Source organism: Drosophila melanogaster, chromosome Y (genome assembly GCF_000001215.4).
Source record: "Drosophila melanogaster chromosome Y".
Classification (NCBI taxonomy): domain Eukaryota; kingdom Metazoa; phylum Arthropoda; class Insecta; order Diptera; family Drosophilidae; genus Drosophila; species Drosophila melanogaster.
The window spans coordinates 3567285-3580469 of NC_024512.1; the positions used below are offsets into that span (position 1 = coordinate 3567285).

Sequence of the window (13185 nt, forward strand, 5' to 3'; positions counted from 1 at the left end):
GCCCGCAGAAAAGGTTAGTGCTGAAACCCCGGATGCCATAGTTAAATTTAAATTTTCAAAACTAGTTTTTAAATTTTGCAGATTGTTTTCTTTATTTAATTGTTAAAATTGATGTCGTAATAATTAATTTTAAAACTTTATAGCATTCCCTCTATTTTGCTGTTATTTTATTAAATTCTTTTAAAGACCAAATATTGTTTTCTGCTCTCAATACTTTCCGTTTGAGTCTTCCTTCGTTTAGTTGTGCTGATTACTTTCTGTTGGGGTCTTCCTTCAGTTTATTTTTCCTGATTATTATCTGTTTGGGTCTTTCTTCAATTTTTTGTATTTAGTTGTGGCGAAGGATTGCCCTTTTTTTCTTGGTGTTGATTTGTTTTTATTTTTTGAATATTTTTGGTTATAGTTTTATGTTAGGTTTTAATAGAGTTTGTTTTTGTTAATTGTATTAAGTATTCAGTCCACCTTTTTAAATATTATATTCTTAATTGGATTATTGCATTAATTAATATTCAATTAAGTTTTTCCACTTATACTATTACAAGACACTGTTTTTATTGCTTATCTGTAATTGGAAACTGTTTACGATCTCGTCCCGAATCAGATTAATCCTAATCCACTCAACCTCGGCCAGAAACTTTTCTTTAGAATTTTCTTGAACCTTGTTTAGGATAAAAGCTGTATAATGCCAATTATTTCACAGCATTGTGAAATTGAAATTTGCCGATTGGTGTTTACTTTGAGTTTATCGGTGGCTAAATGCTGGCGACAAAATCAAGGCCAAAAGAAATACTGCTGAGATTGGAGTTGAAAGATGGAAGTTTGTTTATCAAATGGGGCAGAGTTATATATTTTCGGGTCAGATAAATTATATTCGTGGATGAATGACAACAAAGATATTGCTGTACAGCTGAGGTGCCCTAAAGATTAATTGTGTCTCTAATGTTGGCATGTAAAGGAATGACAATTTTTGGATTTACTGGTTGCATAGAATTTACAATATTACTTTAACAGATGGAAGTACAGAAGAATAAATAGTATACCTTTTTAATAAGTGAATTATATTGCACAATCCTTATTAACATAAAATAAATTTATAAAAATTTTCGTTTCAGACCAAATCTCTCTGAAGACGAGCCAAGTTAATGATCTCACGGAAAAGTTACACGAAAAACAAAGGGAAGTGCACAGTTATAAAAAACAGTTGGAGTCCGTGCACTCTGAGAAAATGATGCTTCAGCGTAATTTAGAAAATACAACTCAGGAGCGGGACAATTTTAGAATTCTTCAAGCAGTAAGATCATCACAAATACTTTGTGCATTTTAAACATTACGACCATTTTTAAAACGAACATGAAAAAATCTTAATAATATGTTGATGTCTGTAAATTCAAAAAAAATTCTGAAGTAATTTAAAAAATACTGCACTATTTTTATGCCAGTGTGATCTTAAATATGCAATATTACATTAAAAATTAGCCGCGAATAGTGTTTTATTTTGTACAACTCTTTTCTAAGTTTATTATTGGTCTTTATTAAACTCTTATATAACATCTTTTTAACTATTATAGAAATCAGGACATCAAATTCAGCAATTGACAACTGAAATAAGCGCAAACGAAGTAAAAATAAATTCTTTAAATTTAAAAATAGAACATCTTAATAATTATATAAAAGAACTTCAATCCGACCTTAAAAACAAAGAAAACTTAGTGGCTGCCTTACGTAAGGATATGAGAGAAATGAAAGCAAAAAATGAAATGTTAGCAAAGACTATATCAAACGATGAACTAAAATTTATGAAAATGGGTCATGAATTGGAAGAAATGAGAAAGGAACGTAACCTAGTCGGATTGCAAATGGTACGACGGAATGACGAGATTGTTGTTATAAAAGAAAAGCTTCAAATTGCACAAAATGCCCTTGATAATGGAACAACACAATATAATCAACGTGTAGAAGATATTAGATTACTGAAAAAAGAGATTTCTAATCTTCACACTGAAAGTGAATGCCTTAAACACGCAATTAAAAGTACTGCTGACATGAGAAAGGAAATTGTACGCCTCCAGCGTGCTCTTAATCAAGAACATATTCGTATACGAGCTCTAACTGAAGATGCAAGAACACCTACAGGAGTACATCGTTGGCGAATATTAAAAGGCGAAGATCCTAAGAAATTCGAATTACTTGAAAAATTGCAACTACTGCAAAAGTAAGTTATAATAATCATATTTTTATGTATTCTAATATTATTTATTTAAACAGACGCTCCCTAAAGCAGTCAATAGAAAACTCTAACTTAAAAAATAAACTGTGTGAGGCTCAAAAGACTAATGAAACATTAAAAAGGATGCTATCTCATATGCCTACTGTAGAGATAAAACATAAGCTAGTTGTGCAACAGGTAATAATGAATAATAATTTTACTATCAATATAAAACAAGAGAAAAATCTATTTTCGAGTTTCCCGACTATCAGATACCCGTTCCTCAGCTAGTGTGAATGCGACCTCGAAATTTCATAATTTTTCTGAGATATCCATAGAGATCGGGGAATAAAATGAGAAAAGTATTAAAAATTCTTTAAAAGTCTGGGCGTGACCGTATTCTAGGTTTTGTAGATAAAAGGGTAATAGTGGACACAGTGTTTTTGGAAAGACACTAGAATAATAAGATGCGTAACGGCCTTATATTGGTTTTGCAGTATGCATCCACTTTTTGGTGACGGCCAAAAGTGCGTTCTGTCCGTTCGCTTACGCTGAGAGCGTAAGAAATCTAAAAATAGAATTAGCTTTCTTGTGTGAGTAAAAACAAGAATCGAGAACGCGTATATGTGTGCTAGAAGACGATTTTCGGGCCGAAATCAATTCTGATCCAAGAAACGAATTTACATACATATTTGGGGTTTTGGCCAATCAATATCAATATGATGAAATAAAATAATAATTAAAAATTCACGCCGTGACTATTATAATTTTAAAGTTTTTTAATATTCGTTTGCTAAAATTATCTACCGTTTACATATTTATATTTATGTTAATAATTAATTATACGTAATATACGTAATAATCGGTACTCAATGAACACCATTACAATTGTAATGCGGTCCTATATTCATATGACCTTTGAGTTTATTTTTCACTTCTTATCGCAATTACTATTTGCGCTTATATTTCCTTTTTTTACTACTTCAACAAAACGATAAAATACAAATGAAATTTAAAACCTAACCTTTTGCAAAAAGAAGTCATTACCTAGAGAAAAAAATATTTTATAAAAATAAACGTTGTTTAAATTAAAAATTTATAAAATAAAGAAAAAGATGAAAACTGTTTATTGCAAAAGTATATCTTAAGGCACGAAATGCGGACACAAGCACTCAACAATCATTGCCTTATTAATTTTTCACACGAATACTAACAAATATTCTAATATAACGTCATTTTTTAAATATATTTTGTGATATTATGATTCGGCTATTAATATTTCTAAGCTATATTTAAATAATATTACGTTAAGGAAATGCAAAGCAAGAATTTTTAAAGAATTTAAAGTCTAAGAACTTCTATGGTGAAGGGCATATATTGTCGAATTTATAATGCATAAGCATACGTGTACACACATACAGTTGTCTGCACAATTAAACGGAAGGAAGACTGTAACGGAAAGTAAATTGAACCTTACAAAATCAATTTAGGAAAACAATCTGGAAAGTTTTATAAATAGTTTTGAAAATTTAAATTTAACAATGGCAACCGGAGGTTCAGCACCAACCTTTACTGCGGGCGGGATATCCAGCGCCACTAATCTGACAATGGAATTAATTAACCGTAATAAAGGATTATAAAATACAAACAATTGACCCAACTATAAAATGCGAAACTAGAAGTACTTAAATCCTTACCAAAGATCACAGGTCAAATATCCCAATATATAGGCTGGAGAGAAGCTGCCGCTGAAGGCAGCACTTGATGCTCTAACTAACCGTAGTTCCGTTATTAACTTTCAAGCAATTCTTTCCAAATTGGATTTTATTTAAGTCATTAAGTAAATACGAAAGTGCCATTACACATTAATAATACTACAATGACATATGGAAAAGAGAGGGAAATAACAAAAGAAACTAATAAAACACTAACGGGCAACGGTCTTATAATTTTTATTTTCTGGATTGAACGGTTCAATCTCATAAACACTCTTTTCCCTACACCCACCAGACTTGCCATATGCTCTGGGCAAGTGTCAGGAACTAGAGTCTAACAACTTTCGAGCTCAATTTGCAAAGACGTGTTATGGATTTAGGAAGGAAAATAAAAATCAGGGAAACAACTTAAGATGTAATCCAGTAGATTCCAGCCGGAATAATAATATATCAAATATATTGAATAAGAATTGGAATAGTAATCAGAATAATAATTGGCCGGAAAACGGGAACTTTGGAGTAAATAATAATAGGAATTGGAATAACAATTCTAAGGTACAACTCCCACCAGAACCAACGCAAGTAAGGTATGAAAATCGTCGGTATATTAATTACAATCGTCGGAGTAGTAATTATAGTCGGGGGTGTAATAACAGCAGCCAGAATCACAATCATTTTTGGTCAAGACATAATTTTAATAGATATAAAAAATAAAAAATACTTCGATGAAAAAAAAGTTATTAAAATAGAAACGCTAGCGAAAGGAGTTTTTATAGTTTGGGATCAATGAATCCTGAGAACGCCGACGTTGAATTATCCGTCATCAAGAGAACTAATAGTTTGGGATTCACAAGAATAGAATATTTCAAAGAGCAATGGACGATACATCAAGGGAACAAGTCGGAGAAGCTTGCCATGTTTATATTTATGATATAATAATCTTTTCAAATACAACTGAACAACATTATACGGATGTAATTCAAATAATTAATATTTTACAACAAGCCAATATGAAAAAATAGAAATTCCTTAAATTAGAAACAGGATTTCTTGGGTATATTGTTTTTCACAAAGTAATTAAAACAGATCCAGAAAAAATGTTCACAATTATGAAGTATCCGGCTCTACAAAACATTAGAGAGCTTCGAAGTTTTTAAGGCCTCACTGGATATTACCGAAAATTGGTTTGAAAATACCCAAAAATTGCATAACCTTTAACCAAATACTAAGGAGGAGAGAAGATAACATTTCTGGCAGAATGTCTACAAAAAACACAATACAGTTAGATGACCCAGCTGTAAAATACTTTAACGAACTCAGAGATAAATTAATAACACAAGTTAAATTAGTTCAACCAGATTATAATAATAACTTCACTTTTACAATAAACACATCAGATGTAGCTATCGGAGCGGGTTTATCACAGGATAATAAACCAATTACTTTTACTACCTTTATTATCACATGATAATAAACCAATTAGTTTCATATCCAAAACCTTAAATAAAACCGAAAAACTTTACGTCCCAAATAAAAAAGAATTGTTTGCCATATCACAAATCTCATAAATTATTTATATGGAGTAATCGGTATAGAAACACATACAGACCATCAATCTTTATCTTTAACAATCTCAGATAATAACATAAACGTACAAATGAAAAGATTGTATTCTTTCATAGAAAGTTTCACCCCGAAAATAATATATAAACCCGGAACAACAAATGTCATAGCTATCGCGTTATCTCAAATAAAAATAAGTAATATTGCGAACAGCGACAATCAAGCTCAAATAAAAAAAAAGCAAATGCTGAAAGTAGTTTTGAAAATGTAATGCAACCATGAAATCACTTTCATCAAAAACTGTTATTAACAACGGGGAGGTAACAAAATATGAATCGTTGATAGTTTTTGATAAAACTCGACATATAATCAAATATAACACACCAGAAAATTTATTAGGATTATTAAAAGATTATCTACCACCAAGCATAACGATAGAAATTTATTGCACATTATAAAATCTTTATTATATCCAATTACCTTTAAAAAATAATTTTACTAACAAGTTTCTTTTTACCAAAATATTTCTGCAAAACATAAAGAATAATGAAGATAGGATACAAGAAACTCATATTCGAGCTCACAAAGGACAGACAAAAATTACAAACAAATAAATATATTTTATTATTGGCCAAATTTATTCATCAAATTAAAGGAATACATCAAAAATTTTACAATTTGCAATGAAAATCTAATTAAAATCCCTATTGGGGAGCTCCTATTCCAACTAAAGAAGGAGAAAATCTTATTTTATTAATTTAATCTTATGTTATTAACTTGCATTTACGCGTATTCAAAATTCCTAGCAAATTAAACATCGAGAATAAAGTAATTTAATTACTTTAACAATTTCCACACACCAAACTTATTATGACTGATAATGAACCAAGCTTCACCACTGCTCTATTTAAAACCTTTGCATTTCCCAGACCCCAGACACAGTCTGGCTTGTTGCATAAAAGAAGAATTTAGTCTCATTGATTATTCAGAAATAATTATTACAGCCGCAAAAGAATTCAACCAGAGCATTCATTCTACAGCAAATCAAAAACCTTTTGATATTTTATACAATAAAATTGAACACAAAAACATTCCAAAAATATTAAAGCACACTAAAAAAAATGGTTGGGAACACATAACGAAGGCCGTAAGGAAAAGGATTTTCGTGTAGGGCAAGTAAATTATGAAAAGAAACATGGAGAAAGAAATAAAATAAAAACAAGATATATTAAAAAAGATTGTTAAGGAAAACTTACCTAACAAAATAATAATCAATAGTAGAAACAGAGTTATTCACGAAGACTATATTAAGTTTAAACAAATATTATATTTATTTTAAAATGACAGAAAATTCATTTCCTCTTACTTTTAACACCATTCGTTATTCGTTTCAAGTATTTATTGTGACTGATCTAGAGTACAGTGTTACTGCACGCAGGCCGCCAAATTACACGCTAAAGAGGATAACACAATAAAAGAAAAAAGCTTTTGGTTACCGCGACCAAAAGAAGGAGACACAGTGCATTGACTTTATTACATATTATTATATATACATACATATTACATACATATTTTCAACATTCGTAATGATAGCCACATTAAAAATAATTGATTATTCCCATCACGAATTTTCCCTGTTCAAAGATATCTCGCTAAAATCAGGAGATGAAATAGACCATGCTGTGGATCTACTCACAAACAAGATCCATAAAGCAAGATCCTTGATTTTGTCGCCAGAATTTGCACCAGTCAGCAAATTTCATTTTCACAATGCTGTGAAATAATTGCATTATAAAGCTTTTATTCTAAACAAGGTTCAAGAAAATTCTAAAGAAAAGCTTCTGGGCGAGATTGAGTGGATTAGGATTTATCTGATTCAGGACAATATCATGAATAGTTTCAAATTACAGATAAACAATAAAAAGAATGTCTTGTAATAGTATAAGTGGAAAAACTTAATTGGAAATTAATTACTGCAATACTCCAATTAGAAATATTATATTTAAAAAGGTGGACTGACTACTTAATACAATTAACATGAACCAACTCTATTAAAACCTAACATAAAACTATAACCAAAAATATTCAAAAAATAAAAACAAATCAACACCAAGAAAAAAAGGGCAATCCCTCGCCACAACTAAATACAAAAAATAGAAGGAAGACCCAAACAGATAATAATCGGGAAAAATAAACTGAAGGAAGACCCCAACAATCAGCACAACTAAACGGAAGGAAGACTCAAACGGAAAGTATTGAGAGCAGAAAACAATATTTGGTCTTTAAAAGAATTTAATAAAATAACAGCAAAATAGAGGGTGTCGTCGTGCGTCACAGGGAGCTGCCTTAAACGGCTACCCCACACATCGGTTCCCGAAAGAAAGGGCAGAGTAATCCGTGGTAGTAGAACACGTTTTATTCTGGAAGAATTCAATGTTTCACAATTGCAACTAACTTAACTTATTAGCTCACCGCAGTGTGTCCTCCAACTCTTACACGACAATGAAAGCAAAATTTTCCCGGCAATTTACAATGGCCAAAAACAATGTGCCCAGACACATATGGGCTTACAAATCCTTCCACATTCGGACTTCTCAAAAATACTAATTAGAGCCTATCGATAACAATATTCGATCCGCGACATCCCCGACCCCGTGAAGAACCGCTTCACTTAAATCCAAAACTGCAAGTTTAGAGACGGGTGGCATCATTGTCCTAGATAGGCCGTTGTCGTTCACGCGCACCTTAGCGCGTCTGACGACTCCATCAGCTCCGCTGTAGATCTCCTCCACGATGCCCTTGCGCCACTCTCGTCGGGCCAAGGCAGGATCGCAGACGAAGAATACATCACCCTGGTGGATGGGCTCCGTTCGGCGGCACCACTTCTCGCGGCGCACAAGCGTAGGCAGGTACTCCATGACCCACCTCCTCCAGAAACGGTCTCGTAGCAGGCGAGCAATCCTCCACTGCTTCCTCGTAGTACCCTCCTTGGGCAGCTCCGCATCCAATCCAGGCGTATCCGGCAGATTGGCTACTCCCTTGAGTAGATCAACGGCGCCTCCTGGTCCGCATCCACAGGCAAGTGGGTGAGCGGACGCGAGTTTACAATATTCTCCGCCTCAATCAGGAAACTCTCCAATACATGGTCTTCGGCGCAACTTCCTTCAGGGTATGACGCAGTACTCTCTTGACGCACTGCACCATGCGCTCCCAAACTCCGCCCTCAGACGGGTTCGCTGGACAATTAAAAACCCATTCGATGCTTCTGCTTGACAACTCACTCTGAAGCTTCTCCATCTCGAATACGTCGCCAAAGCGCCTGGCTTCCCTGTCAGCTCCCACGAAGTTCTTGCTGTTATCGCTGCTCAGTCTATATACTGGCCCTCTACGGCAGACGAAGTTCCTGATCGCAATTATGCAGGAATCCGTCGACAGGTCATGCGCCAGCTCCAGGTGAATCCTCCTTGTCGTCAAACACGTAAACAAGGCGACCCAACGCTTGTCCTTGTGACGGGACACAGTCACCAGCAGTGGCCCAAAGTAGTCCAGTCCTGTGTATTTGAATGGCCATCCACCCGCATCCAGTCTGTCTTCCGGATGGGGTCCCATTATCGGCGGCATCGGCCGCGCTCGCTGCAACTTGCACTCGTTGCACGATGAGATGACTCTCCGCATCACACGCCTCATCTTTGTGACCCAGAACTTTGTCCGGATCTCCGCAATCGTAGCATCCACATTTTGATGCTTCATCCTGGCGTGGAAGTCTCTCACAATCAGCTCTGTCAGACTGTGCCTATGTGACAGTAATACGGGCCTCCTCGCACTGTACGGCATGCACAGTGCGGCATCAATTCTGCCGTAAACTCGAAATAACAAAACGAAATAACAAAATCGTCTACCGCAACTAATGCAAACTCACTGGGCATCTCTTCTTCATCAGGCTCCGGCCAGCTGGCTGCTGGCTGCCTCAAAAATGCAGGTCCTCTTAGCCACCTTGATTCCTGGCTAAGGTCGACTCCTTTCTGCGACCGTGTCGCATCATCAGCCGCATTGTCAGCTGTAGGCACCCATCTCCATTGGGAAACCTTCGACGACTCCAAAATCTCCGCCACTCGGTTGCCAACAAACTGCTTATACCGGCGGTCCGTCCATAACACCAGGTCCGTGACGACCATACTGTGCTCCTCCTTGACAGTGTTCATCAGCCTGGTTTCAAGAACTGCTCCCTGCAGCTCCAGACGTGGTATCGTCATCGTTCTCATTGGGGCACACTTCGTCCTCGAACTCACGAAGCTCACCTGCACGTCGTCGTCCTCATATGTGACCCTCCAATAGGCCACCGCCGCGAATGCTGCCTGACTAGCATCCACGAAGACGTGCAACTCTACGGCCCGGACTGCTCCACGCCCAAAATAATGGCGCGGACATCGGAACTGTCCCACGGCGTCCATCTCTTTGCGCCAAATCGCAAAGGCTTTGCTTAGCTCCTCCGGTAGTGGTTCGTCCCACTGGATCTTCTGCCTCCAAATCTCTCGCAGCAGCAGCTTCGCTGTAACCATGAGGCAGCACAGGAATCCTAGGGGATCAAACGTTGACATCACCAGGCTCAAATATTCCCTCTTCGTAGGGACACGATCTCCACTCAGGACGCTGCTTGGCACTCGATGATACTCCACGTTAAATCTGAAGTCATCTGTTGCTACTTGCCAACACATTCCAAGGATCTTCTCTTCAGCCTCACCCCATTCGACGCTCTTGACTCGATCAGGTCCTAAAGCCGTCTCCACGGTGGGTGAGCTGGATGAAAACTGGCATAATTCGAATCCAGCATCCTTGTGTATCTTCTTCACTCGGGTAGATACGCTGATAGCCTCGCTCTCTGTAGCGAAACTGTCCACACAGTCGTCTACATAATGGTAGTCGGTGATGGCCTTGACCGCTCTCGGATCCGAATCCCGATACTTCAGGGCATTCATAGTCTTCACGTAATGCGCAGCGATCGGCGAGCAGGCTGCTCCAAACGTCATTACGTTCATCTCATAGACATCCGGATCTCGCTCGTCGTCGCCATCTCTCCAGAGGAATCATTGGGAATCTATCCTCGGGTCGGATCAGCACTTGGTGGAACATCTCCTTGATGTCACCGCAGACTCCGACGGCTCCCTCTCTGAAATGAAAGAGCACAGCTGGCAAAGGCTTATAGTGCTGAGGCCCTTTGCCCAGCTCCGAGTTTAGCGAGGTTCCTCCAGCTTTGGCTGCAGCATCAAACACAATCCGTACCTTAAGAGGCTTATTTGGGTTTTCGACATCAAAATGTGGCAAATACCATAGGCGATCGCTCCTTACCGCGACCTCCTCCGGCTGCAGCCTCCTCGCGTATCCTTTAGACACGTAATCCTTTATAATCCGAGCGTATTCCTGCGCCAACGGCTCTTCTCGACGTTGACCAGCCTCCTGAACGCCATCTCATAGCTCGGTGGCAGCACAACGTGGTCGTCCTTCCAGAGTAATCCCGTCTGGTAGCGACGCCCCACTTTCACCGTGGTATCTTCGAGTATCCTTTGGGCCCGAACATCGTCACTGGCTGCGATCGGCGGCGCGGTCTTCACTCCATGTCGAAATAGTCCTCCACCATCTTCTCCATCGCGTCATCCACTGACACGGCAAGTAGGCAGGACCTCGGTGACGGCGTGGTCGGTTGCCCACTTACAGGACCAAACACAACCCAGCCGCATACGGTCCCTCTCGAGCAGACGCGCATCCCTGTGTACGCCCTGGACATCTCGTCGGCTCAATGTCTGCATCGGCAAACTCAAGCTCGAAACGGCATAAAAATTTCTCAATACAGTACAGCGTAACCGGCAGTATACGAAACAGTAGACGGCCTCCTTCGGCGTCAACGCAGCTTAAATTCCTCTGCATGGGCGCTCCCGCTTCACGCGGAGCTCCTCTCTCCAGGCTGTTGCCGGGAACGGCTGGCTGCCGGTTCCTCTCCTGATCCCTGTGACCATCTCGTAGCGAAGGCCTCCTGGCCGGGCTGCGTCTGGAAACTGCTGGCTGCTGGTTCCCTTCGTGGCGTCTGAAGCCACCTCGCTGCAGCGGCCTTCGATCCTCGTCCGCACCATGTAGCAGACGGTGATGCTCCCTTCGGCATCCATTAACCTGGCACTCATCTTGCGTATAGCAGGATCTAGACGTGTGCCCGCTTCGCAGGCAATTGAAGCAGAGCCGATGCCTCTTCACATTGCTCCACCTTTCCTGTGGCGAAGCTCCAATAAATTTTCTGCAGTTCAATATTTCATGCTGTCCTCCACAGATGGGACAACCTCCATGCGATCATCCTGTTGATCGCATTCATTATGGTCGACGCTTGCATGTAGAAGTCGACGCCTCGGCTCCTTTCCCTCGACGTCCAAAACCGTGCACACCACGTTTGCGTACTCCTGTAGCCACGCGCTGAAGTGGACTATAGTGGGAAAGGGCGCAATCGTTGCAGCATGCCTGGCCCAGTCCACTCGCATGCTCGTTGGCAGCTTGGCCACAAGCTCCTCCATGAGGGTTGGGTTCCCCAGGTGCTGCTCCGCCTTCGCTGACTGCAAGAAGGCCGCGATGTTACTCACTCGGGTTGCGAAGGGAATAATCTTCGCCAAATTGTGCTCCGAAATTGGCTGCACCTCTCGAACTTTGTTGAGCTGGCTGCGTATAAGGTGCTCCGGTCGGCCGAACCTAAAGCGCAACTGCTCCATCACGGCGCTGACATTCCCTGGATGAATCAATAGCGCCTTCAGTGCCTCGCGTGCTTCATCCTTCAGCGCCTTCAACAACCTCTGGTTGTTCTCCAGGTCCGTGCAGTTGTACGCTCTTGTCGTCTCCACGAACGCACAGCTGAAGATCGGCCACTCCTCGGGCTGCCCTCCAAATATAGGCAAGTCCGGAAGCTTCCTTGGCCCATATGCTCCCTGGATTCCACTAGGCGTCATCGCGGCGTAGGATCCGACAAGTGGCGATGCTGTTGCCGCATTGTGGATGCTCACGCCCGGTAGCACGAGTCCATGCGCAGGCTGCGCAGTGCCTGTTGCACACAGTGGCTCCATAAAATAGTTGCTAGTCGTTAGCGGCAGCGTGCAGGCCGCACCGCTCGCACCGTCACCGTTGTATGGCACCGACCCGACCCCGTTATGTAAGGCCTCTCCGTTAGATGTGGGCATTGGCTGGCTGCTCCAAAATGGCGGCCGCCCCGACGCTCCACTGTTGGCGCCAACTGCGCCATGCAACACTTTCCAGGGATCTAGCCTTCTCCAGCTCCCTCTCCAACGCTGCGATCCTCTCCATGAGTTCCAACACGAGGGGCTGGTTCACCTCCGGTACTGAACTCGCAGCCGTGACAGCAGTACTTCTAGGTTGGGAAGCTACTGTAGTCACCGTAGTGGCCGGGCAAGGAATCGACGCCGCCGTGATGTTCACCCGCGTCCGAGCTCCTGCTCCACTACTGGCTGGCTGCTGACTCACTGTTGTTATAGGGGTGGCTTCCCCTCCGTTCAGCCGTGCACTCTTCCTGGGGGAATGCTGCATCTTCCCCAGCTCCAAAATGGCGGCGCCTCTGCGCGTCCGAAATGGCGTCTCTGACGCCTCGTGCCGCTGGCTGCGGCCACGGATGCTTGGCGCTCCTTGCGCCTTCTGACCGCTGGCTGCGGTCTCCAC

General features: G+C 40.5%; 1 protein-coding gene across 1 annotated transcript in view; it reads left to right on the forward strand.

The window, feature by feature from the left end:
* ORY (Occludin-Related Y) overlaps positions 1 to 13185 on the forward strand; it is a gene marked incomplete at both ends in the record, with an annotated part of 56595 nt that overhangs the window by 5540 nt on the left and 37870 nt on the right. Inside the window, 3 exons of the mRNA NM_001015498.5 lie at positions 1113 to 1291; positions 1569 to 2212; positions 2266 to 2404. Of these exons, the coding sequence (NP_001015498.5) occupies positions 1113 to 1291; positions 1569 to 2212; positions 2266 to 2404 (962 nt within the window). The remainder of the gene's footprint in view (positions 1 to 1112; positions 1292 to 1568; positions 2213 to 2265; positions 2405 to 13185) is intronic.